Source organism: Charadrius vociferus, unplaced genomic scaffold, assembly GCF_000708025.1.
Source record: "Charadrius vociferus isolate BGI_N301 unplaced genomic scaffold, ASM70802v2 scaffold610, whole genome shotgun sequence".
In the NCBI taxonomy this organism is placed as follows: Eukaryota; Metazoa; Chordata; class Aves; order Charadriiformes; family Charadriidae; genus Charadrius; species Charadrius vociferus.
In genome coordinates, this window is record NW_009646437.1 from 769479 (window position 1) to 794717 (window position 25239).

Here is a 25239-nt window from a genome sequence, read left to right on the forward strand (position 1 = left end):
GACTTCAGTGATGATCGTAAGTGACCCTTTCAATATTTAAAGTGAGGGGCCAAAACGAAAGAGACTGCGAGAGATGGGGGTTTACACAGAGAAGGGGGAAGAGTTTGTCAAAGTGAAAGGAAATTAAAAGCTCTGTAGGTGTGGAAAGCAAACCCCGCTGTGCCAGGTTTGCATCGCTGCGTGGAAAATTCAAATTCCAAATGATCAAACCTCTTCTCATGAAAATAATACAAGAAAAGTGCATGGCAAATCATTTTTACGCCCAGTAGACATAAATCCAGTCCTTACCCGGTCGTATCCTGCTGCAGCCATGGTGTGTTTGATCTGGCTTTCAGCATCAGCCGGGAGCAATTCTGGGTTGACACCACTGGAATTGCACAGGATACTGATAGTCTGACCCTCGTAATGTATGTGTGCATTCTGCATATGTTTATGTAGGTGGCCAGCAACTCTTCACTGATTTCTTTTTCATCCTCTTTTTCACCCGTGTAAAGCGAATTTCCTGCATGGGTTGCCCATTTCTGAGACACACCGTAAATAGCGCTGTACACCACAGACAGCCCACGTCCTCCTGCCGTTCTCTCCCGGTTAATAGTGTGACTCAAGTGAAATCGATAGGTCCAATCTCTAGCAGAAGGTGGTAGCTGAAGCCCCGGGGGCTCCCAGGGAACTACCCCAGGTAAAGTCCTTGCCCGGAGAGATGGGGGAGTGGAAGATCCAGGGGCGGAGAGTAAGTGCTCAAAAAAACTGTCTCAGGCATAAAAGGGATGATAAAATACACCTCGGCTGAGCGGTCCGTGGCACTCACATTTCAAGGAGCTGCAAAATGTAGCCATTTCCTAGGAAATATGAAAACACAGCCAGAGAGGTTTAAAAAAAAAATATGCGGATCTACGCTTTGCTCTTGAGCGTTATAAATAGGCAATGCCTCAGAGAGCATTAGGGACAGATTTCACATGAGACCCACTTCTCAGCATCAACGCCTCCCTGGGGAGTCGCTGAAGCCAAGGGAAGGGGTTGCAGTGATTATGGTGAGCTTTGGAGCCGCTCCAGTTCCCCGGGCACCAGGCTGGGCAAGCCTGGGGACCGGCAGAGCGGCTGTGACGGAGAGGAGGAGCAGGTGGCAAGGGCTGGAGCTGCCCTGGCGTACAGCAGAGCAGGTTTTTTGAAGAGTGGAGGAAGTAAGTGCCGGGTATTTGGCTGCATAGGCAAAGCCTTCCCTTCCTGAAAGGAGAAAGGTTTGTAGAAAGGCAGCTCCCCTGTCGCAGCGTGCCCAGTGGTGTGACCTGGGGAGAGGAGCGGGGCTGGGTTTAAACTGGTCCCAGGGCGCCAGGGGGGAGCCTGTTCCCTGCATAACTTAAAGCGGCCCCTCAGCTACTCAAAACCAGTGCTTCTCAGCTGTCTTACATCTTCTTTCCTGTGATAGTCTGAGCCTGCTGGCATCTATTCTGCATGCATTTACATAAAATACATGTATTTGCATAATACGCTATACACACATGGTCAGTTTTCTCCCTGCAACCCACCCCAAGCAATCGGTGCTTTTATCTCGTGCCCAGTCGTGTCTCGTTTCTCACCTCTCTCTGCCCGCTGACCTTTTATTCACTGGGATGCAGTTGTTCTGCACGCGGGTTGCCGCTCTCCCCAGCAAATCTCCATCGTAGGTCCATAGCTGACCCCTGCCACTTTCTGCTCCTCTGGTGTGCACAGAGCAGCGCAGCTCTGTGCCCGAGTTGTCTGGGGTACGGGTACGGCCATGTCTCTTGTCAACAAATATTGCTGGAGGAGGTGAAAGTGCTGGGAGGTGCGTGCGGGTGCAGGGGGTGGGCAGAGGGGATGGGACACACGTGTGTGTGGTTATTAGTGCCGAGGAAGAAGAGGCAGAGAGGTTGAGAGGCACGAAGGCGTTGTGGTAGCTGCGGCACGGGCGGGCGGATGTAGAGGGGGCTGTGCTGGGTGTACCTGCCTCTGCGCCCAGCTCTTGCTGGGAGAAATCGGGGTGAGGAGGGACGCTGGGGCTGCAGGCAACACTGGGGCAAGAGCAATGGCAGCAACTGTGTGTGGGATCGCAGGACCTCCTGAGGGTGTGGGTGGTTGTGGGGCCGCTCTGCCCCATGGAGCTGCTGCCGCCTAGGGCATGAGGAGCCTCCAGCTGCTCCACAGGGCTCTCTGACCATCACTTTCTCCTCGCTGAGGGCTCGCAGGCCACCTCAGGTGGCTGCTGCCCCACTGCGCAGACATGCATCAAATGGCTTGTGTGTTGCTTTGTGGCTACCCAAAATAGTAATTTGCATTAACATGCAAAAACTCCAACTGACCTCAACCACAACTCTTCTATGCTGACTTTACAGCACAATTTAGCTGTTCAAGGTGTAAATGTGCTGGGTCTACACTAGTGTTATGAAAACTGCTGCTCTGCCAGTCCTGATTTACACTGCATGAGCTGAGGGGTAAGACTTTTGTGCCCTGGCAGTGCTGTCGCCCTAACGAGCCATCAGCCAGTCCACAAGAGGGTCTTTTCCCTGCTCCCAGTTTCCCCTGGGACCATTTCTGCTGCCAGAGCCACCATGAGGGCTGAGGGTGACATGTCCCCCCTTTGTATTTCCCAAGCTGACGACTGCCGCTTGTTGGGCAAGCTTCCCAAGGTGAAGTGCTTGCGGAATGGACGGCGAGAAGGTAAGAGCTGCCTGCCCACCACCCAGGTGGGAAACCCAGATTTCGGGAGGTGCGAGAGCGATGGAATGGTGGGGGACCTCAGTGACGTGGTTGACAAGGGAGGTCAGCAGGTCCTGGGGACAGGGGCCCTGATAAAAGGAGATGTGATAAAGGACTGGGATATGAAATGGATTCCCCCTCTCTTCCTGAAAAAAGATGGGACTATTAAGATATCCAATGAGGCTCAGCTGTAGCTTATTAGCCAGAAAATTAGAACAGCCAAAACAAAGCCCCGGGTCTTATTTTTAAAGATGTTTGCTCTAATGAAAGAGAGGAGATCTGCTCCTGCTGCTTCTGTGGAATACTTTTTTTTTTTTTTAAATTAATTAATTATATTTGAATGATTAAGAAGGGTTATATGGAGGATGAATGTACATCCTACTGGGCTGCTGCTGGCAACCTTTTGAGACATTTTCCAGCTCCACATAGTCTGAATGGTTGTTTTCAAGTCCTGCTTTGCAGTATTAGGAAAACAAAAAACAAAGAAGTTTTTTCATGCTGAAAATACAAGGCACGAGTCCAGGTGTGTATCAGGTTGGGAAGACTGTGGAGCGGAGGGAGTTTGTCTGTTGATTCTTTCCGCAGAGATATTCAGCTCTGCAGGTCTGGTGTCAGGGTGGAACCTGTGGGTGTAAGAGACATACCTGTGTTGGCAGGAGGATAGGGGAGGTCTTCATAGGTCTACACCTCCTTCTTGCCCTTCTCTCCTGTGTTATTGGGCTACACATATGCTCACCCCTGGCACTGGATGGACCTGGAGGTGTTGGTACTCTATAAAGCAGTTGGGATTTGGGAACCCAGCCTGGAGGGCTGACCTCTCTTAATACATCACTGAAGCAGTGTTCCTCAGGACCTGCCAGGCTTTGAGGAGGGCTGGGGTGGATACAGCAGACCATGCCTACCCACAAGATCATACGAGTTGAAGAGAAAGATATAGGGACCACCTACATTGCAGGAGGCGACCTCAGCAAACACTGGATTGCTCCAGGTTTTGTTCTTCTGTCCCTCTCCCTTCTGCTCAGAGGCTGTTCCTTGGCCTCTTTCCTCTAAGGAATTTTAATATGAAATCAGTGACGTCCTCCTGCGTGGACCTGATGTGTGGCTGCTCCCTGAAACCCTTCTGTCTCTCTCCGTCTGTTCCTATCTCCCCTTGTATTACCACTGTATCTCCTCCATCAAGAAGTTCTGCTCCCCTTGAGCAACCTGCGTGTCCTGTTTACCAGCAGACCATCTCCTGTCTTACACTGCAGTTCACTTGAGCATCGGCTGCAGGCAAGAGGGGTGTTGGAAAGCCAGTTGACTCCTGTCTAAATCGGCGGTTTCGTACAGAAAAGCCACCCTTGGCTCCCCTGGCCCATTCCCCACTGACTTACATCTGTGTTAGATTTATTACCTGCAGGGGGCTGTGAAAGCATTTTGAATTGTGTTTTGCCCCAGAAGGTGACAGCAGAAATAATTGTGCAAATTAAAGACTGGCATAAATGCCATAAATCATTAGTCTTGGTGGAGCCATTTATTTGCTTTGGTGACCTTGGGAAATGGTTGGCGTGCCTTGCAGAGCTGGGAAGGAGGCAGCAAACCCGAGCCATGTCTTGTCCAAATGGGATTTAGATGGGTCAAAACTCAGGAGATGCATGAGTGCAGAAGACTGTGCTGGAGGAGCCTGGGGACATTGCCCAGCCATCTGCGTGGCAGCTGACGTGGTGTGTCCCTGAACAGGTCTGATCCGGTCCCGAATCCGGGGGGCAGATGTGGCACAAGCAGGAGTCCTGACCTTCCTCGACAGTCACTGTGAGGTGAATAAGGACTGGCTGCTCCCTCTGCTGCAGAGGATCAAAGAGGTGAGTGCTCCTGAGAGACCAGGGCCACCCTCGAGGGATGCATCGCTGATGTCCACCTCCTCTTTCCTCTCAACGGACATGACCACCCAACCATAACCATCTTGCACGCAGGCATCTGAGTAAGAAAGTGATGAGCTTCTAGCGTGCAAAATGGCATTTGCTGGTCTTCCTCCACCCAGCAGCCAGGTGGGGTTGTCCCTGCGACAGGGAGAGCATGTGGGTGGGTGGGACAATGTGCCTCCCAGGGCAGTGGGGCTCTAACCGGCAAACACAGGTTGAGTGATGGAAGGGGAATACGTGGGCAGTGCTCCAGCAGAGTTTTTAATTAGGCTCGTGTAAAATGCTCAGTGCTGATGATTTAAGGGAGTGACGGCTCCTTGAATAGGGGCCGAATTTAATTTCATGCAAATTAAGTGCTAATAAATTGATTTAATAGGATTTAAATTCTGCTGATTTCGGAGCAGACAATGACATTCGCCTTTTGCCGGCGGCGACTCTCTTGCCAGACGTGCGCACGGAGGCTCCCAGCGCCTTGTCACTCGAGTCAGGGAGCTCTGTGCTGGTGACCTGCTGGCACCGTGCAGGGGATGACACCTGCAGCTCCGACGCGGATGCGTGGTCCTTTCCCTTCACTGTGCCTCGTTCACCCATCCTTGCTACACCTCTGGCTCCTGATTGCTAGTATTTATTACTCAGTAATTTTAAAACTACTGAATTATGTTGAAATAAGGGCAGCTGAGGAGCAAGGGGAAGCCAAGGTGGTGGGTTATGGAGAAACCTGCCCAGATGGTGTTCATGGTGCCTGTCGTCCAAGGCATCCTGCTTTTCACACCTCCGTACTTGATAGCTGTGCTGGCTGGGCTGTGCGTCCCCTGTGGACAGCAGTGATGGGACAGGGGGAAGTGGGGGCACAGCACCAGGTCAGGTGCCTTGGCAGTGGGTGAGGACAGCTGATGCTGCTGGTGCTCGTAGCGCAGCCAGTGCTGGAGAGGTCCCAGCCTGGGTTTGCAGGTTTGCTGGGCCACAGCGCTGCTGATAAATGGTAATATAATGAAAATAGCCTTTTCATATTATCGATCGCAGCTCCAGTGGAATTATGAGAATGTGTGCTATGAAACCCCACTCGAGCCTTGTAGCTGGTCTGGCCCAGGGTGGGATTCACCACTAAACTTTACTGCAGCGGTTGTTTCTCTAAGTTTATTTTAAGGCAGGCGTTCCTTGTTCTCTGCCAAAGCCCTGCTGTATTTTGGTGAGGAATATCCAGAGCAATTGCCTCTTTCCCAGGTGGAGCTTTTGATATGTTTTGGCAGGAGAAGGGCATTGGTGGCAGTGGGAAGGGGTCAGGCAGAGCTGCTTTCCCACACATGGGGCTCTGGGACTGTGCCCCATGTTCGGTGCCCGTGGGGTGGGTGACTGTGGATGCCGCATGCAGCATCACCGTAAGAGTTTCACTGCATGCTGGTCTGAACATAGCATCACAGGCAAACGTCACCTCTGTGATCTGCTTTTTATTTGTTTTTCTGGGTTAAATGTTTCTCTGGCAGTTGGCAAGCTTGTGCTGCTGCTCACGGTGCACTTGTCCTGCCCGCTGTCTTGCAGCCCAGCTGAAGGCAGCAAGACAGATCTACTATGAAGAGTGTTGAGGGGCTTGCAAAGCAACTAGGATCCCACTTGCTTGCTTTTTAACTGCTCACAAAAACTACAGCATAAGGGCAGTGGGTCCTCAGTTTCCTTCTTCCCAGGGCCCCCGTACCCATCCTTTCCACCAGGGTTAAAATATTGATCAATGAAGTGTATGAAATGTTACTGCTGCCACCTTCAGGCTGTGCTAAAGAGCCAGCTTCCCTGTCCGACCGCTATGGTGAGGATTAGCCGCCTAGAAAGAGAGTTTTCGTACCCTGTTCCTCCTAGGAACAGTCTGCTTTGAGCCAATGTCATTTAAGTGTCAAGCAAAGCAGCAGCGAGTGCCTCGAAGCACACTTGGCACTTTCACCACCGCCCCGTGTGTCGCTTCTCTCTTATTTTCTCAGCCAGTGCAGCTATTCCCGCGGTTTTCCGTGGTGGGAAACACCGGAGCCCGTGTGTGCCACCATGCACCTACGTGAAGGTGCCCCTCACGCCCCATGTCGAGCTTTCCCAGCACCTGATGGCATCCTCCCCTCCAGGCCCACACTCACTTTCGGGTGCGGGCAGCACGTGCCCAGCATATGGATTTGGAAACAAGCAGGGCTAGAAAGTCTAAGAACAAATGAAGGGGTGTAGGGGGAAGAGAGGAGGTCCAGGGGGTCTCGGACATGTGCCCGGGAGGATGTGTGTCCCAGGGAGCAGCAGCAATGGTGGGTATTTCGCACCAGTGTGTTTGTGAGCGTATGACGATGAGCGCGTGGGCACATGGGCTTTTGTTTTTACTTACAGAAAAATTATCTCGAAAGCCATTAATAGTGCATTTTGACTGAACAACTTTTCTAAAAATGTAATTATCCAGCCCAAGGTGTTTTATACAGCATGACTCAACGAGCTTGCCTCAAACTGAATTTGCAAATGGCACTGGAATGGTGACCCCCTCCACTTCCAGCTCAAGCATCCCCCCCTAGTTTGATGCTCTTCTGGGGCAGGGGGAGGGGGGCGAGGGGCAGCCTGCCCTCTTGTCTTGCCTGATGCTGCTGTGGGGCCAGAGGAGCAACCATGGCCTGTTTTGTTCTCCGTTACAAGGTCATGATGAGTTTGGGAGACAAGCTGAAATCAAGGTACTTTTCCAAGGTTGAAATGTATCCATTTTCTTCAGGACCATTTTCAGAGTTTTTTTCCCCTGTTGATTTAGATCCATTATTTGGTTTGTTTGAGAAGTGTATTGGAGAAGTGCATTCTCAGGTTTTTGAGAATGTCATGTGAAAGAGGATTCGAGATTTGGGTGTTATTAATATTAACGTGCCCTGGCATGGGAGGGTATAAAAAAATCCAAAAAGGTGAAGCTGCCTATAATAAGGTTTGCTCAATCCAAAATAAATCATAGCAGCTGTGCTGTGCTCTTGAGCATGCCATGCTTTTCTATTGAGGGTCAGAGAGACCTTCGTGAAAGCTGAGTAAATAGAAATGTCCCCATGACAGGGCAGGGAAAGTGAGGCAGGGAGAAGGTTGCGCTGCTGAAAGCTGCTAGCACTCTGCAGCAACGTGCTCAGCCAAGAGGTAAAGGGGATTTCCTTGCAAGAAGTTGTGCTGTGCGATGAGTATAGCTGTGGAATTGAAACGTAGGATGAGTGTGGGCTAGTTAGAAGTGCTCACCAGTAAGATGCTCGAGGGGCAAGTTTTAAATGACTAGATACGATCCTTTCCCCGCAGTGTTTGGTACGCAAAGCAGTTGCTGCGGCAATTTGGGAGGCATTGTGCAGTAGCTACAATGGGTTTGAAAGGCTCATCACGCTCGGACATGACTTGAGTTTCTCCACGTAGGTACAGCGTACATTGCCCTTTAAGTGGGATGTTGGACTTGCTGAAAGTCATGTTAAGGCACTTGACTTGATGTTTTTATGGAAATATCAAGTATTTGTCATGCTCATTTGGAAACCCTGAGCTCTAGTCCAGCTCCCAGCTCATGGCCTTTGGTTGCTTCTTCCTACAGCTGCATTTGAATACTTCTTTATTCGGACTAATTTCTAAAACAAAGTCTTTTCTGAGCGAGAGAGCAAGCCTGTGTGTGCTCAGATGCTTTCCTTTACATGGCTGTGAAAAACAATTTGATCTGGCGAGGGTAAAAGCTTGAAGTTTGAGCTATAATTGGAGTTTGGGATTTTTGTAAAGAAAAAGGGAGATAAGAGACCAGTCAAAGCTGTCAGAGTCTCTTCCTCCTGTAGATATTTTTGTTCATAACTGTTTGTATAATCTCTTTGCCCATAACAAGATGTTAATTAAATCACCACCAACTATTAAAAATAATTCAGGTCCTTTTTTTTAACCCTTTCACACCTTTGGCAAAACTCTAACTGTATCCCCGTGGTTTCTACGTTTAAAAAATGCCTGTATTTAAGCTGCTTGACTGCCTGTGTTTTTCCTCTGTCATTTCAACTGCCTGTTTGCTACCCGACTTCTGAAATCCAGTAAAAAGTATTTAAGGGAGGTGAAAGGGGAATACATTAGTGAATTTGCAAAAGGCAGATGGAGCTTTGCATCCAGCTGAGTTTGGCGCCGAGTACACACACAGCCTGTGCAGGGAGAGACTGCAGGTGAAGCCAAAGAGGGTGAGAGATGCTAGCTCAGCGGCCCAGCAGCACGCAGTCCTCTTTCCCAGGAGAGACTGTGCCTGCCTTCCCGGGCTCCCAGCAATACCTCTGCCGCTTGGTGCTGATGCCATTAATTCCTTGGTTGAATTGATGTGATGGCTAAAGAGGAGGAGGCAGTGGTGGGCACTTGTCCCTAACAAACCTGAGTGACACCAAGATTTCAAGCCACCTGGTGTCTCCAGGAGTTTAGAGCATCCCTTGACCAGTTTGAGTGGTGTGATCTGAAGTCACGGGTCGTTTTGCTTCTGCTTTCCAGGATCCCACCCGAGTGGTCAGCCCCGTTATTGACATCATCAACTTGGACACTTTTGCCTACGTGGCGGCTTCCTCCGACCTCAGAGGAGGTAAGTCCAAGCTGTGTGCATGCCCTGTGGGTGTCCATCCTGTGGTGTGAACGTGCACTGGCCTGAGGAGCTGGTGGCTCTGCACCACACCGCTGGCTCCTGCTATCTTGCAAAAAGCGCATTAACAGTGTTCAGTGCTCCCCGCTGGTTGTTCTCTGGCTATTTTAGAGACAGGTAAGCATGGCGTGAGGAATGGTGTTTGCTACAGTGGATAAGGCGGTCAAGCAGGAAAGAAGGGTCATGAGGTAAGCGTGGCGTGTGCTACAGTGGAGCGTGTGTTTGCTACAGTGGATAAAGCGGTCAAGCAGGAAAGAAGGGTCATGTCAAAGCCACCCTTGGCAGCGCTGAAAGCTGGTCTGCTGACAAGAGGAGATGGGGGATGTCTAGGCAACAAATGGAGGATGCGACTGTAGCGCTTATTAGTATGCCTGTGCTATTTGTAGCACGCAATATCCATCAGAGCGTGTATTTTTGCGCACAAGGGGACAAAGCGAGGTTTCGGCAGCAGCTGTAATTCTGACTTTTCCTGCCTTTGGAGTGCTTGACTTTGCAATTGTAATGCAATATGTTGTTTCTTGCTCATATGCAGTAGTAAAATATGTTAGTCATTGGACTCTTCTCCCAAGAGCTGCATCTCCATGGCTTAAGTCATTTAAAAGTGGGGAAAATACTCCATCAAACATGGCTTCAGCAGCCTGCATTGCGTCCTAATCCATACTCATATCTAATTTCCCCACGGTACTTCTCTACTTCGGTTTTAGGTTTTGACTGGAGTCTGCATTTCAAATGGGAGCAGCTTTCCCCAGAGCAGAAAGCCAAACGACTTGATCCCACCGAACCCATTAAGTAAGTCAAGAGGGGTAAGGAGGCACCTGAGGAATGCGGGGCATGACAGGTGTCTCATCTGACCTCATGTGTGTCACCACGTACCACAGCAGTGTGATATTCCTTCCAGGACAGTTCTGAACTTCTAATACCTATAGTGAGCTTCTGGCTAGCTTGGGATTTGCAGTACAGCTTCACCTCCCAACCCTGAAGCCTGAGGGTGCTACAAAAGTAGAAGGGGTATGTTTATAGTTATTTGTGTTTTGGTAACGCTAAGGAGGCTGAATATGGTTAGGGGGAAGCCCCAGCCCTCTAAACTCCTGCTTCTCTCAGGTCAGCTGTCACTGAAAAATAAGGCAGTGCCCTCAGCCCACTTGATAAAAACGTGGTGTCTAGTCCAGCCTTTCCAGATCAGTGCTGCTCTTCTGGACCTCGCTGAAGGCTCCTCAGAAATTTGGGATGTGCAGGAGAGATAGCGAAACTGAACAGGAGAGATGCCATCTGTCCTCATGCCATGGGATGGAGGGAGTCCCTCATTCTGCTGAAAAACTCTCCTGGCAGCAAGCCGAGTGCTGGTATCTGCGTTCCCAGCCGTGAAGCGATGGGGTGTGCGGCACGGAGGAGACCAAGTGTTGGGGGAGGCGTAGTGCCTCAGAGGGCTCACAGGAGAGCAAAGCACTGCTTCTCCTTAGGATGCTGCTGTTAACAGGAGCTCTCGCTGACTTCCTGAATGCTCACGTTGCTGGTTGTCCTGCCACATAGGGCACTGTGGAGACTCGCCTGGGCCACCCCAGCTCCTCCCAGGCCTCCTCTAAGGCATCCACACTGCCTGCAATTGAATGGAGATGGGACTCGTGCCAGTAAATGGCATGTCTCCCCGAGCTGTCTTCTGGGTCTGCCCTCCCCTCCTCCATGGGCCTTCTCTGTGCAGTTTCTGTAGTTAATCCAAAGAATGAAAAGTAACCCTGTTTTGAAATAAAGATCACACAGCTAGTGATGACTTTTAAAAAGCCCTTCTGAATTGGCTCTGCCTTCCCCTCCCCAGTGGAATGGTGCTCTTAATAGTCTGGCTCCAGGCAAAAAGCCCGTCTGAGTGAATAACCCCCTGAGCGCTAAGTGCATTTTTGATGCTGAAGCCTACAATCAGGGCTGTGAACTTTGGGCTTGTAGGAGTTGTGCTGACGGGTGCATTAGCCAGTCATTAAGTGCCAGGCAATTTATGATTGACACCAAAATACCAAGGCAGCTGAAAGAAATGCTCAGATGCTTTTTGAGGTGTGTTGTTGGGGAGAAGGAGATACATAGGTAATGGCATGACGATGGAAGAGGAGGCAAAGGAAAGGGCTGCTTCTGTGCATCCAGGTGCTGCAGCAGTGTTTGAGAGTGTGTCCCCTCTTCCCTTACCCATTCTGCAGGACTCCCATCATTGCCGGGGGGCTGTTTGTGATCGACAAAGCCTGGTTCAACCACCTGGGGAAGTATGATAGTGCCATGGACATCTGGGGCGGGGAGAACTTTGGTGAGTCACTTCTTCCTCCCATGCCTTGCTGTGTTGGCTTCTCTTCCTGAGTCATGCCAGATACATACAAGGCTATTTTGGACTTTGCTTTGAATGCTCTGCATGGTTTCCCTCACTTACATTCATAGGTTATGGTCTCAGCTGAGTAAGTGATCCAACAATCACGAATGATGGGAAGTGAGCAATTGTTGGTATTTGGGACACCCTGCCTTCCATGCTGCTTTGGTTTTCTATAGGTAAATACCCTAAACCACAGAGTTTTCAGCTTTGGTGTTACCAACAGATGAGAGAACGCTACATGCACCCTCCTACTCCTTCCTGATCTTATTTTCTCATTAACAAAGTGAAGACGTGTCTTACTCCGTTGTCTGACAACAGTATTTTGAAGCTATGAACTGAGGCATCAGCACCTCTCTGAATTTGCAGAGTGCCTGAAACAGTAGCTCCGTTGACATGCTGCAAACATGTGGCAAAGTAATGTGGCTGCTTCTCCATTCCTGTCTCACTAAGGTGGCTGAGCGCTGCCAGGCTCTCCTTGACACTATCTTTTTTCCTGCATGAAGAAAAAGGTTAAGAGCTGACCTACATTCAGTCACCTCTGCCCATTATCACGGGGCAAGATGGGCATTAAGAAATCTCCTGCATGCAAACTTGAGAGGGCACATGAAAGAGGTAACAGCCTGTCCCTCGTCCCCCATGTCAAGCAGAGCTGGATCAGGCTGGGCTGTTCTGTCTTTGAAGCCGTAGCGATGCTGCAGATCAGAGCAATAGACTGTATCGGTGAAAGAAGGGGGAGGCACGTGATGTCAGGGAGACAGATCAGAACCTGGCTTTAATAGCTCGCACCCCTGGGGAGTATGGCTAGCAAGGAAGGAAGGATCTCGTGTCTCAACGCATACAGCGATGCTGTCAGTCATCCAAGGGAACAGATGCTGCTGCCTTGCAGTAACAGTGCAGTAACCTGGCACTGTTGTTTCCTTCACATGCCTTTTTTCCTCTAGCGTATTTTCTTTATTTATATCTCATTATGCAGTAGGATCTCGCTCCTTCGTGCTTTCTCTCGGTGGGTGGGTGGGTGTCTTGCCACCGGACTGACCCAAAGCATCTGCTTCTCTGAGTGGGGTGGCTCTGAGGAAACCTAGGAGGGAGCAGCAGCCCTCCCGCCTCCCGCGCTGGATCAATGGCCCAAAGAGAGCATTCAAGAAGGGAACTAGACAGGAGGAGAGGGACTGCTGCCTTGCGCCTGACCTGCCGTCCGTCTCTGCTCGTCACTCTTCTCTGACAGCAGCCAGCACAAGCTGCTCCTGGGAGATGAACAGTGACGGGGCAGCCTGCCCTCCGGGGAAGCTCGATCCTGGCAGCTTGTCTGATGCCCTGCAATGGCGGGCATTGTGTTCCTTACGTGTGGTTAAGGCCCATCCTACGGAGCACGATGTTTCCAGTACTGGTGCTTGCCCCGGGGAGTCTGCTCCCGACCCCACATGCGTTGGCTGTGCTGCAGGGTGTAATGCTGCCTCGGGGCATGACCGACAAAGGGGAGCCATGCGGGTTAACACCGCAACAAAAAAGTGCAGGTCTGCCTAGCAGCAGGGCAGATCCCATCTTGCCCATTGCCCTGAGCGTGCCCAGCATAAAGCTGCACCTCCTGCAGGTGCAGCAGTGGATGGCAGCGTGTCCCACCTCTCCTTCACACACAGGCAAGGGCAGCTGTGACCCTGCTGGCCCAGGTCAGTTCTGGGCAGGTGATAAAGGGCAGGAGCTGACCAAGCAGTGGCTCATTTTGGGCACTTGCAGTGAACTATACTTTTTCTGGTAGCTTAGTCCAGAGGGGATGCAGGACTCTGGTCCTGGGGAGCATCGCCGCTGCCTTTAATGTTATTGACTGAGCAGCTAGAGGGGGCTGGAGACTTCAGGCAAAACAAAAACAAGTGTGTTTGGGTTAGGAGGAGGACATTGTACATGTTTTACTTCTTAAATTTACTTAAATCCCCTTGTCATGGTTTGGGCCAGACTGGACACTGAGGCAAACCAGCGAGGACGCCACTGTAGGTGAACTGATGAGTAATGGGAAAAGGACTTGCAGGCCAGCAAGAAGCGGTAAAGGTATTTTCCCAGTGCACTCCAACGCGTACTGCTCGCATCTCCCTGGGGGTTGCTCGGTGGGGCCACCCTCACTGGAGACATCCCTCGAGGGTCAGGTGAAGCATGCTGTCGGTTCCTGCTCCCCTGGCTCCTCTAAGCCGGTCCCACGCCATGCCTTCGCTGGTGCCTCAGTTTACCTCCTCTCGAGGCATGTAACTCTTGGCTGCCTGCCTGGAGACACCTTGTTTTTTAGCGGCCACGGATGGCTCTGTGGGTCATCCCTACCTTCTGAAACCTGTGCTTTAATTGCCTCTGCTGGGACTGGAGGGAGGGTCTGCAGGGTGCAACATGTCTGAAGCAGAGATCTTGGGCTCCTCACCATCTTCTGCCTCCCCAGCACTGTGTTCTCATTCCAGTTCTCAGTGCGTAGAGATCATCTCAGCCCACCTCTTCATTAGGCTGTAAATTAAGAGCAGGTGAGGACTGAATGGTGTGGGTCTTTGCCTTGTAGCGCTCCAGGGAGCTGCTCTTCTCCCAGGCAGGGCGGAAGGACCAGAGGAGGGGAAGGCACGACGCAGCAGCCACACTGAGGTTTGCAGCTGCTCAGCTGATTGTACCCCTTTATCAAGCACCCTTCTGATTTACTCAGCAGTGCTGGCAGCGTGGCCGGCGCTGTGACACACAGGCAAAGGAGGACGACAGCCATGTGTGAGGGGAACTGAGTGCAGCAGCTTAGGGCGGCCGCATCCTGCCGTAATCTCATTTCCCTGCAGCTGTGATTAAGGTTGCTCCCAATATAGCACCGGGACATGGCACAAGGGCACGTTTTATTGGCCTGTTAATACCCAGCGCTGGGGAAAGTGGTGAGGCTCCAGCTGCTGTTGCAGCTCTCGCCTGTAAACACAGCAGTGGAGGGGAGGGGATTTCTGGAAAGAAATGCTTCTCCTCCCTGCTGTGCTTTCCCACCCCAGCCTTTGGTGGGGTGGCCCCTGCTGCCAGGGCCAGCTGTTGAGGATGGGCTCAAGCCTTGAATTTTGGACCCGGGCATCAAGGCAAGAGGGCTTTGCGGCTGTGCCAGCCTCTTGTTTCCATCAGCTCAGGAGCAGGCAGGCGTGCTGGGAGCAGGGACGGGAGTGACATGAATCTGGCTCCCGTCTCTGCAGCAATGTGCACCTCGTGGCTGAGCCATGTGTGCTTCAGAGTAGGTGGCTTTGGAGGTCCGGGCTCCAGTTCTCCTTTGCTCCCTGAGGCTGTGAGTTGTTTCTGGAAGGATGGCAGCTTTGTGGGCCAGCAGTGTCTGCTCCTGGAGGTGGAGGAGTACTGTCCGCACTGCCCAAATGGCCTTCCCAACACAGGCACTTGTCTTGCCAGCATCTGATCTGGAGACAAGTCATCCTTGTGCTGGCGTATGTGAGGGGACAGCCGGGAGCACGAGCTGGCAAAGACGATGGGTGGCCTCCTGACTGACTTCTGTAGTTAAATGTGTGTGTGTGCTGGGGTGGAGTGAAAAGAGATTCATTGTTTTGGAGTAGATATGTGCTATGTATAGCTCTAGACTGTCAACAGATGATAAAATAGGATGCGAAGAACTGCATAAGCCTTTTGTTTTTAATTTCATTTCTTTTCCATGCTGGTTCTGTCTAAGCATGACTGTCTGACAATATAGTTGCAGATTCATAGCTTCACAGGCGTTAGGACCAGATGGGCCCATTAGATCAGCCATTCTGCTCACCCGTCCTACCTCACCAACTAGGATTTCATCCAGCTCCCTGCCAAGAGCCCCGTAACTTCTGGTGTCAATTGTGCCACAGGCTTATTTTCCTCCAGAAGGGCCCTGTGGACCAGCCGGAGAGCCGCATGGGGCAACCAGGAGACATTTCCCGTACTGATAGCTTATCCAGATTTTTGGGATAGTCCCTCCCACCACTGACCTTTGCTTATGTGAAGGTGTGTGCCTTATTGGTCTACAACATCAGCACTCACAGCCCAGCATACGTGCTGGGCAGGGTAAGCTCCTATCTGTTTTGGGACAGGTGATGGATGCACAGCTCTCTGTTCACTTTGCAGAATCAATGGTGGATTCATAAAGATAATGACCATTGTAGTCATTAATAACAGAATTCATGGCCTCTCCTGGTCAACTTGACAGCCCTTTGTAGGGAAGTGACTCTGAAATAGGCAGTGCAGAAGTAATTACGGGAGCACAAAACTGGCAAGATGATTCTGCGATGTAAGCGGGAGTGCATGAAAAGGGACCCACTTACTGTCTCGCTCTTGCCATTGTGATAGCACCTGCTGTGCTACAGGCAGGTTTCAAGTGCAGTGACTTCAAACAGATCGCAAGAAGCTTTGAAATGCAGTTTTTAAGGGAGTTGTGCCTCGGAAAGCCCCTCCGGTAATTGATTTACCCCAGTTTAATGTGACAGGACGAAGTGAGAGGTAACACCCGGATCCAGCCTGCTCTAGGACAGAAAGATAAAATGCTGAAGTTGCTTTTCTTGTAGAAATCTCTTTCCGTGTGTGGATGTGTGGAGGGAGCCTGGAAATCATCCCCTGCAGCCGTGTTGGACACGTCTTCCGGAAGAAACATCCATATGTCTTTCCAGAGGGAAACGCCAATACATACATTAAGTAGGTGTTTTGTATTTACTTAGCTTTTGCGAGGTGGAATAAGGTGCTGCCTTGTAGGGAGGAGAGAGCAGAGAAGATGAGAAGGAAGGTTCGTTTGGAAAATTTTGAAATATCCCTGGGCAGGAATCTCCTGAACCGAAGAAAATCAAGCCAGTACGACTCTCCCTTAGGATTTCTACAGTGTCGAGAATATGACAGAAATAGGACACTTATATGGTACCTTTCATCAGCACAGAAATGGAGGCACAGCCCCAGCATCTCGTTGAGTGCTAGCTACTGTAACAGCAAATGGTTTAGACCCTAAGGTCATCAGAACACATTTATAATGACCTGAAATCAGGCTGCCAGTGATGTCTGTCAGTACCCCGTGACCTTAGCTGAGGGCTGAGCGTGGCTCAGCTGAACCAGAAAATTTGGTTCCCGATGCCTCTCGGAGAGGGGAGCCGAGCAGTGTGCCGGAGCGGGCGGCTTTGCCTCCAGGCTGGTGCTGCCTCTTAAGCAGGGGCAGCAATGGGCTGTACCTCGTTGGGGCGGACACCGAAGGAACTGCCAAGGCGTCCCAGCTAAAGGGGAGCTGTCCTCACACACAGGAACATAGACTGAATCAGGTACTAAAACGGCTGGCTGAAATGGGCTAGGATCTTGGAAACAGCAGGCAAGGAAGCAGGCAGTCCAGAAGTGGGAATTGGCACGGAAAGGATGATGGGAGCAGCTAGTGAAGTCAGGAAGGATTTCCTCCTTTTTTTACAGTGTGAGGCTGAAGGTTGTCCATTAAGTAAATGACAGAGAAAAACATCAGGAGCAGTTATACTTAATTCAGGGCTGTTTCTCAGCTAAACTGCGTTTGTGTGTGTTTACACACCAGGCATCCCTTTTAGTGTGGCTTTCCTGGGGTTATAAAGAGCTGAGAACAGTATTTGTGAAGACCCAGCTGCCTGCAGCGGTGTTACCTCTGACCTGGGCTCTCCGCAGCTTTCCCACACTTTGCATGAGACAATGAATTGGGGAAGTGCAAATTACATCTCTCAGTTTTATCTAATATGCCATTTCTGGCCACACAGTATGTGGGGCAGGAAGGGGACCATGTCACTTTCCTTCAAGAAGATGGCAGTGAGGGACACAGGGTGTTGCTGGCATCTCAAGGAGGAGGGCACATATTTAAGAGTCACGAGGAGGTCTCTTGCTTTAACTAGTGAACTAAGACTCCTACAGACCAGGCTGGGATGTGGCAGAATCTTCACTGTCCAAGTCGCTGCAAACCTGAATGAAAAGGCAGCGTCTGTGTTGCATCACCTGCAGGAGGAGCAAGGGGAGCTTGAACGGGTACAGCTCTTCTGGCTGCACCCAAGCACAGGCGCACCGGGACTTTGAAGAGGTCTGAATCAACATCCAGGTGTGAGCCTTGGCGTTTATCCCCATGTTTCTTATAAACCCGAATGAAATCAGGAAGCCTAAGAAAAAATATCCTGCACGTTGAGGAAGATTAGATACAGATGTAGATGTAGACACTGTGACTTTGGCATCTCTTGAACAAGAGCATTTAGACTATTGCAGTGGCCTTAGAGAGAGAAAGAGGAAAAAGCACCATGAATCAGCAAGGGACTGAAAAGCATTCTAGAGAAACATATCTGTAGGCATTAGGAGCTGGGATTTTATTGACCTTATGGTATCTATCAGCCTTAAACTTAATGTAGTGGTATATAGACTGAGAGGAGAAGCAGCTTCTGGCAACCTGATGCTATGCGGTACCTCTATTTAAACAGCAATGTTAACAAAAAATATCTCCACCTTTCTGCCAGATACTGATTTTTTTTTTCCACACAGCCTCTCCTTCAGTGCAAGAGACAGCTCAGGCTCCAGTGTTGTGCTGGCTTCATGAGCAGACTATCTCCTGTTCTGGCCATGTAGGGCTTGGCTGGATCAGAGGTTGCCCTGCGGCACCCACAGTCCAGTGGCAGATATTAATAACTTGGCCACACTGGCCTGCCTTGGAGCAGGAGCTTGGAGGACTCCCCTGACCTAGGCAGGGGTGGGCAGATAGGCACGGAGCAACAAAGCCATTTGCAAGGAGAGTTAGAGCCACCTGAAGTCAACAGAAGATTTCCTGAGGCTCATAAACTTTCCGCTGACACCTGGCTGATGTGGAAGACTGACATTTATGCTACAGCACTGTGATCAGGGTGGTTTCTCTTAAGTTTTGAGTGCTGAGATTTGCCTCAATGAAATCCAGGGGTGCAAAGCAGAGGAGTCCATACAGAATTGACTGATAGGAAATATTTGCTTTCAGTCTTTGGTAAATTTTGCACCACTTTTCAGAGCTCCATCCCAGCCTGCCAGGGAGATGATGTTTAAAAGATGCTTCAGTTCTGAGTCTGGTGGATGCAAAGCATCCAGCTGAGTTTGAAATGTTGAATTCTTCACCCAAGCTTTGACCAGTTGTGTTTGGTCCCTGGAGTAATGGGGAGGAGGAGTACCTTCTCTAGTAGTGAGAGGTAGGCTGGCTCAAAGGTGGTTTGGGTGAAGTCGGAGACCAAGCTGAGGATGGGATGGGTTAGGCTATGCATTTTAGAAAATGTCACCTTGGAGGGTTCCTTGGTTTCACCCGTCTCTCATTGCCTCTTTCAGAAACACCAAGCGCACAGCCGAGGTGTGGATGGACGAATTCAAGCAGTACTACTATGCGGCTCGTCCCGCAGCCCAGGGGAGGCCTTATGGAAAGTAAGTGTCTTTCTCCACTGCCTGCGCCCTGCCTGCGCCCTGCCTGCTGCAGTAGGTGTTAACAGTGACGTTGCCCTGCTGTGGAAACCCGCCTGCGTTGTTTCTGTAGTAACGCTCAATTAAATGCTAATGGTAGGCAGATGCTATGAGCACAGCAATGAAACATATAAACAGCTAGTTTGTATGCTGTGCTAGTTTATCCCAGTGAGTGAACCAAATTGAGGTGGGGGGAAAGTCCCCTCTGCCTATGTCCTGCCCTTGGCATTAAGTACAAGTCCAGAGGTCTTGCTGGCAGCTGAGGGGCAGGAAAATCACCGAATTTTGGGCTCACTAAGGCTTTACTGGAAAGGAGCAATGCTTTGTATTCAGGGAATTTGCCATTCATTCTGTGAAGAGTCAGAAACGCCTCCCTGTCAGGAGGACTGTACGTATTTGTGTTAATTTCTCATTTTCATATGGTCTTTCTTCCTTAGAAAGTTTCCTTTGGACCACAGCGGGTTCCAAATCCAACCCCAAATTCTTTCTGGCTGCTCGTCAATTTCTAAGATAAATAAATTGAAATCCTGGTGACTAACCTATTTCCATTGAATTCATACCATCTTCCCATCCATCAGCGTGGACTGAAGTAACAGCTCTGTGCCACTAAATATAGGAGGATGTAGAGAAGGTAGACTATGCAAAGGGAAGGCACTGGAGGCTTCCTACTGCTCTGTAAATGCCAGCTCATAATACCTCCACGCATAGAGGCTGGCCTGGAAGGGAGCTGGCGTTTGGAAAATGTCACTATACAGCATGATCCCTCAGCAGAAATTTGACCCTGTTAATGAAAGAAAAGTATTTCACCGTGTGATTAACTTCTGCTGACTTAAAGGCATGTTTGGGTGCTCTTGTAGTCCTGTAAACTAAGAGTAATTTATTATAGCATATATTAATTTCCTGGTACATTAATATATTAAATTAATGCTTATTGCATATAGTAGATAGCATACATTTTTTTTACTAATAATTTTTAAATGACTGTACTTTTCCATGAACCTTTCATCCACCAACCTCCAGACTCCTTGTTAAAATGGCAGTATGTCATCATGCCGTTTTACCAAGTGAGACCTCCAAAGAGACAGAGATCAAAGCAACCGACCAAGCTAATGCAAAATATAGCAGAAAATAGAGTTGCTGATGCTCTTGTATTTGCTGTCTGTGCATAGATGTTTGGTTTCTTCCAGCCTCCTTTTTGGTGCATTTAGTTTCACCTTCATGATTTCCATTGTATCTCTACGACATTATCTTCCCACAGTGTCCAGAGCAGAGTGGAGCTGCGGAAGAGGTTGAAATGCCACAGCTTCAAGTGGTACCTGGAAAATGTTTATCCTGAACTTCGGTATGGATGTGTGATCTCCACCTGTCTCTGGCAGGCCAGTGTGATGCCCCATCCCTCCTGCCCCGCAGAGCTTTCCTCTGCCCTTGCAGTCCCCATACCTCCCTCCTGCCTCAGAGACACAGGCACCCCCTCCCTTGGGCTTCACAGAAGGGCATAGTGAATTTTGTGCTGGCTTTAAACACAGCTTGCTCACGGTGTGACATGGTTCATTTGTGATCCTGCTTTCACTACGCAGTCTTACAAAGTCCGTGGCTCTTTGCTGCAGGGCTGGTGAGGGGCAAAGCGCCATCTATTTCTCTTAGCTCTTGGGGCTTCCTCAGGTATCCTCCTGCCTATGCTGTGGGACAGGTGGTATAGGGAAATAGCCACTTTTCCTTATAAAAGTATCCCGAGGTGGAAGATCCACCATAGCCTCTGGTGGGTTTTTTCACTACTTAATGACTATTGCTTACAAAAAAGGCACCTAATTTCCAGTCCTTTCGCACTGTTCTGTGATACTCAGGACTCCTCTGTTGTGAAACCATCCACTCTAGGAGTTTATGACCTGTATTCAGGTGGCTCTGCCTTACTCTTAGCCTAATGCTTTGCTTAATATGCACGTCTACTGCTGCTTTTGCTCAGATCCCTTTTAGTCACCAAAATTGCTCCAGAAATCATTGCATCCAGTCCCTCAGTCACTGTCAGGAGCCATGCTCAGAGAGGGTGCAGAAATTTTGGAGATACCTCCAGGGATCTGCTGGTGCAGTGGCTGAGTGCAGAATCACAGTGTGAAAATGATTTATAGCTGTTTTCTTGCTTTTTTGCCATGTATGGCATTGCACAGCAGCTTTCACATGGAATGCCAGGGCGCTGTTATAAAGTTCCCCACTCCTGTAAGGTGAAGGCTGACCTTCAGCCTGCTCACAGTCTGTTCCTTGCTCCTCTGTTTGCCCTGTGCAGTGTTATTTATTTTTTCCTCTTATAAAGGCCGGCCATCCATCTCTGAGTGCTGCTTCTGCAGCGTCCCTTTCCATGTACTGCTCTCAGTGCTTCAGTATTGTATTAGATCTTCCCACTGTCATTTTCTGAAAGTGAAATGGTGTGACTGCACCCTCCTTACTCCATCCACTGCACCTCCTTTTGGGTACTCTGTGTGCCTGGGGGAGCAGGGATGTTGTTTTCACACTGTTCCTGCAGGATTCCCGAGGAATCACTCTATCAGACTGGGATGATCAGGCAAAGGCAGAGCTGCCTGGAGTCGCACAAGTCTGAAGCCCAAGAGTTGCCTGTCCTGAGCTTAAATCCTTGTATCAGCAGCAAAGGCACAGCAGCAACAGCACAGGTAAGATGTGTTGCCTATCCCCGGTGATGCCAGCTGTAGAGAAGACTCTATGGCAGCTTCAAGATGATTTCCTAAGTTTGCTAAAGCTCTGTTGGAGGATTACCTGTTCTGCCAGCCTCTTTCCTAAGGTAGCATGTAGTTAAACCCTGGTAAGTCCTCCTTACCTTGGTGGAGGACCTGGGCAGCAGCAGGGACTGGTGCAGGAACCACAGTACGGGGTGGACCACTTGTGTCTCTGCTAGCCTGTGCTGAGTTCTTACTGCTGCTCAGGAATGCCACGCGCCATTCATCTGCAGAGATCAAAGAAAGACAAAGAGAACTATAATTTCCGACATCTTTCAGCCTTATTTCTTTCAAAATGCACTGAATCGCAATGGTATTTATAACTTCATAGTCTGCATTCTCTCAATATTAGATCGCCCATTAAACTAGTGAGAATTTAATGAGGATGATCTCATTTTTTTCAAGCTCGTTTTTTTCAGTCTCACTGAGATGAGAAAAAGCTGTGTGAATCACTGTTCTCAAAAGCATATTCTAGGAAATGTTAGAGCCAAGAGCAGGCACATGTGCCTTCAGCAGAGTCACTGGAGCAAAACTCTGAAGACACAGCTTCAAAACCTGCCTTTGCTTCAGGCTCCCTTTGTGATTTTGGGCATGTCAGTAAGTTCTCTCACCGTTCCCATCTATAAAACATGGAGGATAACAGTTACTCACTTCTTTGGGGTGCCGTGAAATAATTTAGTAGGCAATGGTGTGCTTGCTTCCACTTGACTGTACATCCTTAACCCTAACGGTTACCCATTCAAACCAGGCAGCTACACATATAAAAGGCCCAGCCTGGAGATGCGGCTGAAAATGTCCCTAATTTGTATGTGCAAATGAAGCAGGTCATTATGTGCATCTCTTTTGCATGCAGTTGCATGCCTGCCTTTAGTCAGGAAAATAATATCTGTTTCACAGTCTGGTAAAATCAACAATAACTACTTGAATTTTAGTCAGTTCAGAAAATATAGTGAATATAACTGCAAGTAGCACATAGTTCCAGTTCTTACGGTTTAACTTGTTTCCAGGTTTTAGAAGTCTTTTTCTTTCTTCCACTGCTGCATGGACTTTTTACACAAACAGCAAGAGAAGCGAGCTGATGAGAGCAGGTCATTATGTTTTGCAGGGTCAACTCTGCTGAAGGGAAAAAAAAGTGCTTTAGTGACATTTGTGACTTTCAATGAATTGGATGTTTTAAAAAAAAATATCTGGGAAAACCAGAATGGAAAATGCTGCTGCAAGCTAGCATTTCAAAATGAAATGGCATTGGTCTTTCTGAAATATCAATTTGATGTGATATTTTAAAATGAGAAGTGTCGTGCCAACAAGTTGGATTGTTTCATTCCCATCAAACACATTTTGTTTTGACGTTTCTGTGCAGTAAGTTTTTAGAATTTTTCATACCACAAACTTTTCATTTTCCCATTCTGATTCTGCAGCAGTTTGCAATAGGTCAACACTTCCCACTGGATGACAATTCCATTTCTTGTGTGCATTCAGGACTAACTCTGCAGGGGAACAGAAAAATGCCCTACAGATTGCTGAATAGCTACACTCAATACACAGGCAGGAATAGAGAAAGACCTTTTCCTTTGATCTTTCTCTGTCTTTCTAGGATAGTTCCTCTGTTACTTGTACCCATGGAGAATATTTCTCTGTCCTCTGGGGTGGCTCTTGGAGGGACCTGCTCTTGAGTTAGTGACTAGCAGAGATCTTTGTGCAGTGCTGCCCATCCCCAGGGCACAGCAGACTCTGCCTGTGCTCCTGCCCACCAGAGCCTTGGTAATCTATGTCTTGCTGTGTCTCATTTGTGAAATTAACTGATTGATTTAGTTTTTCACTAGAGAACTGCATCTGAGGGAAAATAATTGATCATAATTTTATCCTGGTCTGTCTGATGAAGACATAAGTAGTTGGGTTTTTTTTAAACTAAGTGTCAGTTGATATTAGTTCATACATCTTTGGAATAGACATCTGACTCTGGGATTTATTTAAATCATTAGCAGTTCCAGGAAACCTGACATACTTTGGATAAAAAAGCAGAAGACACTTTGGCCTGGGTACTCACACACACTTAAGCATTAGCTGCAAGACGAATGTAAAGTTAGTCATCTCCTAGACAAGTGAGAAAACAGTGGGAAGGTTGCAGCATCCATTTCCTGGGCCTGCACCCCAATCTCTAAGCCTTGGAGCTGAGTGGCTGCCATTGCATTTGGGTGGTATGTCCTTGACTCTAATAAGAAGGAAATTCAATGTGATAATCTGCCTGATATGGCATTGAAGCTTACCACAGTTGGCTCAAGGAACTCTGGGCTGACTAGATCTGCACTTTCTTTGGAGACATTTAACATCTATCCAAACTAACCTGACAGTGTCCCTCCTGAGACACCTCTACCATAAAAATTCACTTCTGACCTTCCTCCCCTCAAACATCTTTGTTCCTCTTCTCCATGGGCACGTCCTGTCCCAGCTGTAGGCCAGTTGGAGCTGTGGGAGCCGAGCTGAGCCGGCAGAGCAGAGAGGCTGGTTGGCAGCAGTGTCACCTCTGTACTTGGGCTGCTGTGGGCACCTTTTGTACTTTGCTTTCCCTCTCCTGAGATGTGTGTAAGATCTAGTTGCATCCCAGGGCCTTCTGATGAGTGAAGCACTTTGTTATCTTTATGTGATCTGTGCAGTCACGTGCCTTGGGAAATCCTTCCCTGTGATTTTAAAGAAGATAATAATTGAGGGCTGAGGTTATTCCTGGCTTCTTCAGAATCATTTTTCTCTAGCTGCTACCCCAGCTTTAGGGTACGGCTGACCTCTTGCTTGGCAACAGAGCACGTGCAGCTCTGTCACGTAGCACTGGGCTCCCATCGGGCTGCTCCTTGCTAGGCTAAGGGGCTCCTTTCTTCTGTCACCCAGGCTACGCCAAGCGGAAGGTCATGTTTTAAAATAATTTCCTCAGTTCACAGTGATGCTGAGTTACAGTGACAGGTGCCTGCTCAAATGATGCTAAAGGCTTGAAAAATAGTCACAAGCCTCACATGGGGGTTAGTGTTATCCAAGGCTTTGGAGGAGGGGGATTACTGGTTGTGGTGAGCAGCTGGTAGCTCTACTCTCCCAGTCCACCCTCTTCCTCCTTGCTGCATGACCACTTCATCAGGACCTGCTTTGTCTTTGAGAAGACAGGAGGTCTTGATCTCAGTTTTACCTCGTGTGTCTGTTTTCACTTGGTGCCAAGGGTCAGCTCTCAAGCTTCTTGGCATCTCTTCAGGCCAGTCTGCAGCCCTGAAGCCATGGTAGCTCCCTCCTCTTAGGAGTACCCTGGGCTGCTCCGTTCACCACAAGCCCAGGTGTGACAAGCCCTGTTGTTGTTACTGCTGTGCTGACCACGTGAGTGCTCAGCGTGCCAGGCTTTAGAAGATAAAGTAGTTTCTTACAGGAAAAAAAGCAAGAATTTTCATCCCAATTGATACAAATAAGGGAAGAGATGGGGGAGGATAAAAATTTGCATGGCTGTTTGCCTGTATTTTAACTCAAAGCTTTTCAAGGATTCTATGGTGT

At 49.2% G+C, this 25239-nt stretch overlaps 1 protein-coding gene across 1 annotated transcript in view; it reads left to right on the plus strand.

Annotated features, from left to right (window-relative positions):
* Window positions 1-25239, plus strand: part of GALNT14 (polypeptide N-acetylgalactosaminyltransferase 14) — a 61514-nt gene that overhangs the window by 32248 nt on the left and 4027 nt on the right. Inside the window, exons 6-15 of the mRNA XM_009881958.1 lie at window positions 1-16; window positions 2611-2676; window positions 4435-4556; window positions 9090-9177; window positions 9939-10023; window positions 11418-11521; window positions 16108-16234; window positions 18860-18952; window positions 20247-20330; window positions 21507-21651. The exon at window positions 1-16 is cut by the window's left edge and continues 12 nt beyond it. Of these exons, the coding sequence (XP_009880260.1) occupies window positions 1-16; window positions 2611-2676; window positions 4435-4556; window positions 9090-9177; window positions 9939-10023; window positions 11418-11521; window positions 16108-16234; window positions 18860-18952; window positions 20247-20330; window positions 21507-21651 (930 nt within the window). The remainder of the gene's footprint in view (window positions 17-2610; window positions 2677-4434; window positions 4557-9089; window positions 9178-9938; window positions 10024-11417; window positions 11522-16107; window positions 16235-18859; window positions 18953-20246; window positions 20331-21506; window positions 21652-25239) is intronic.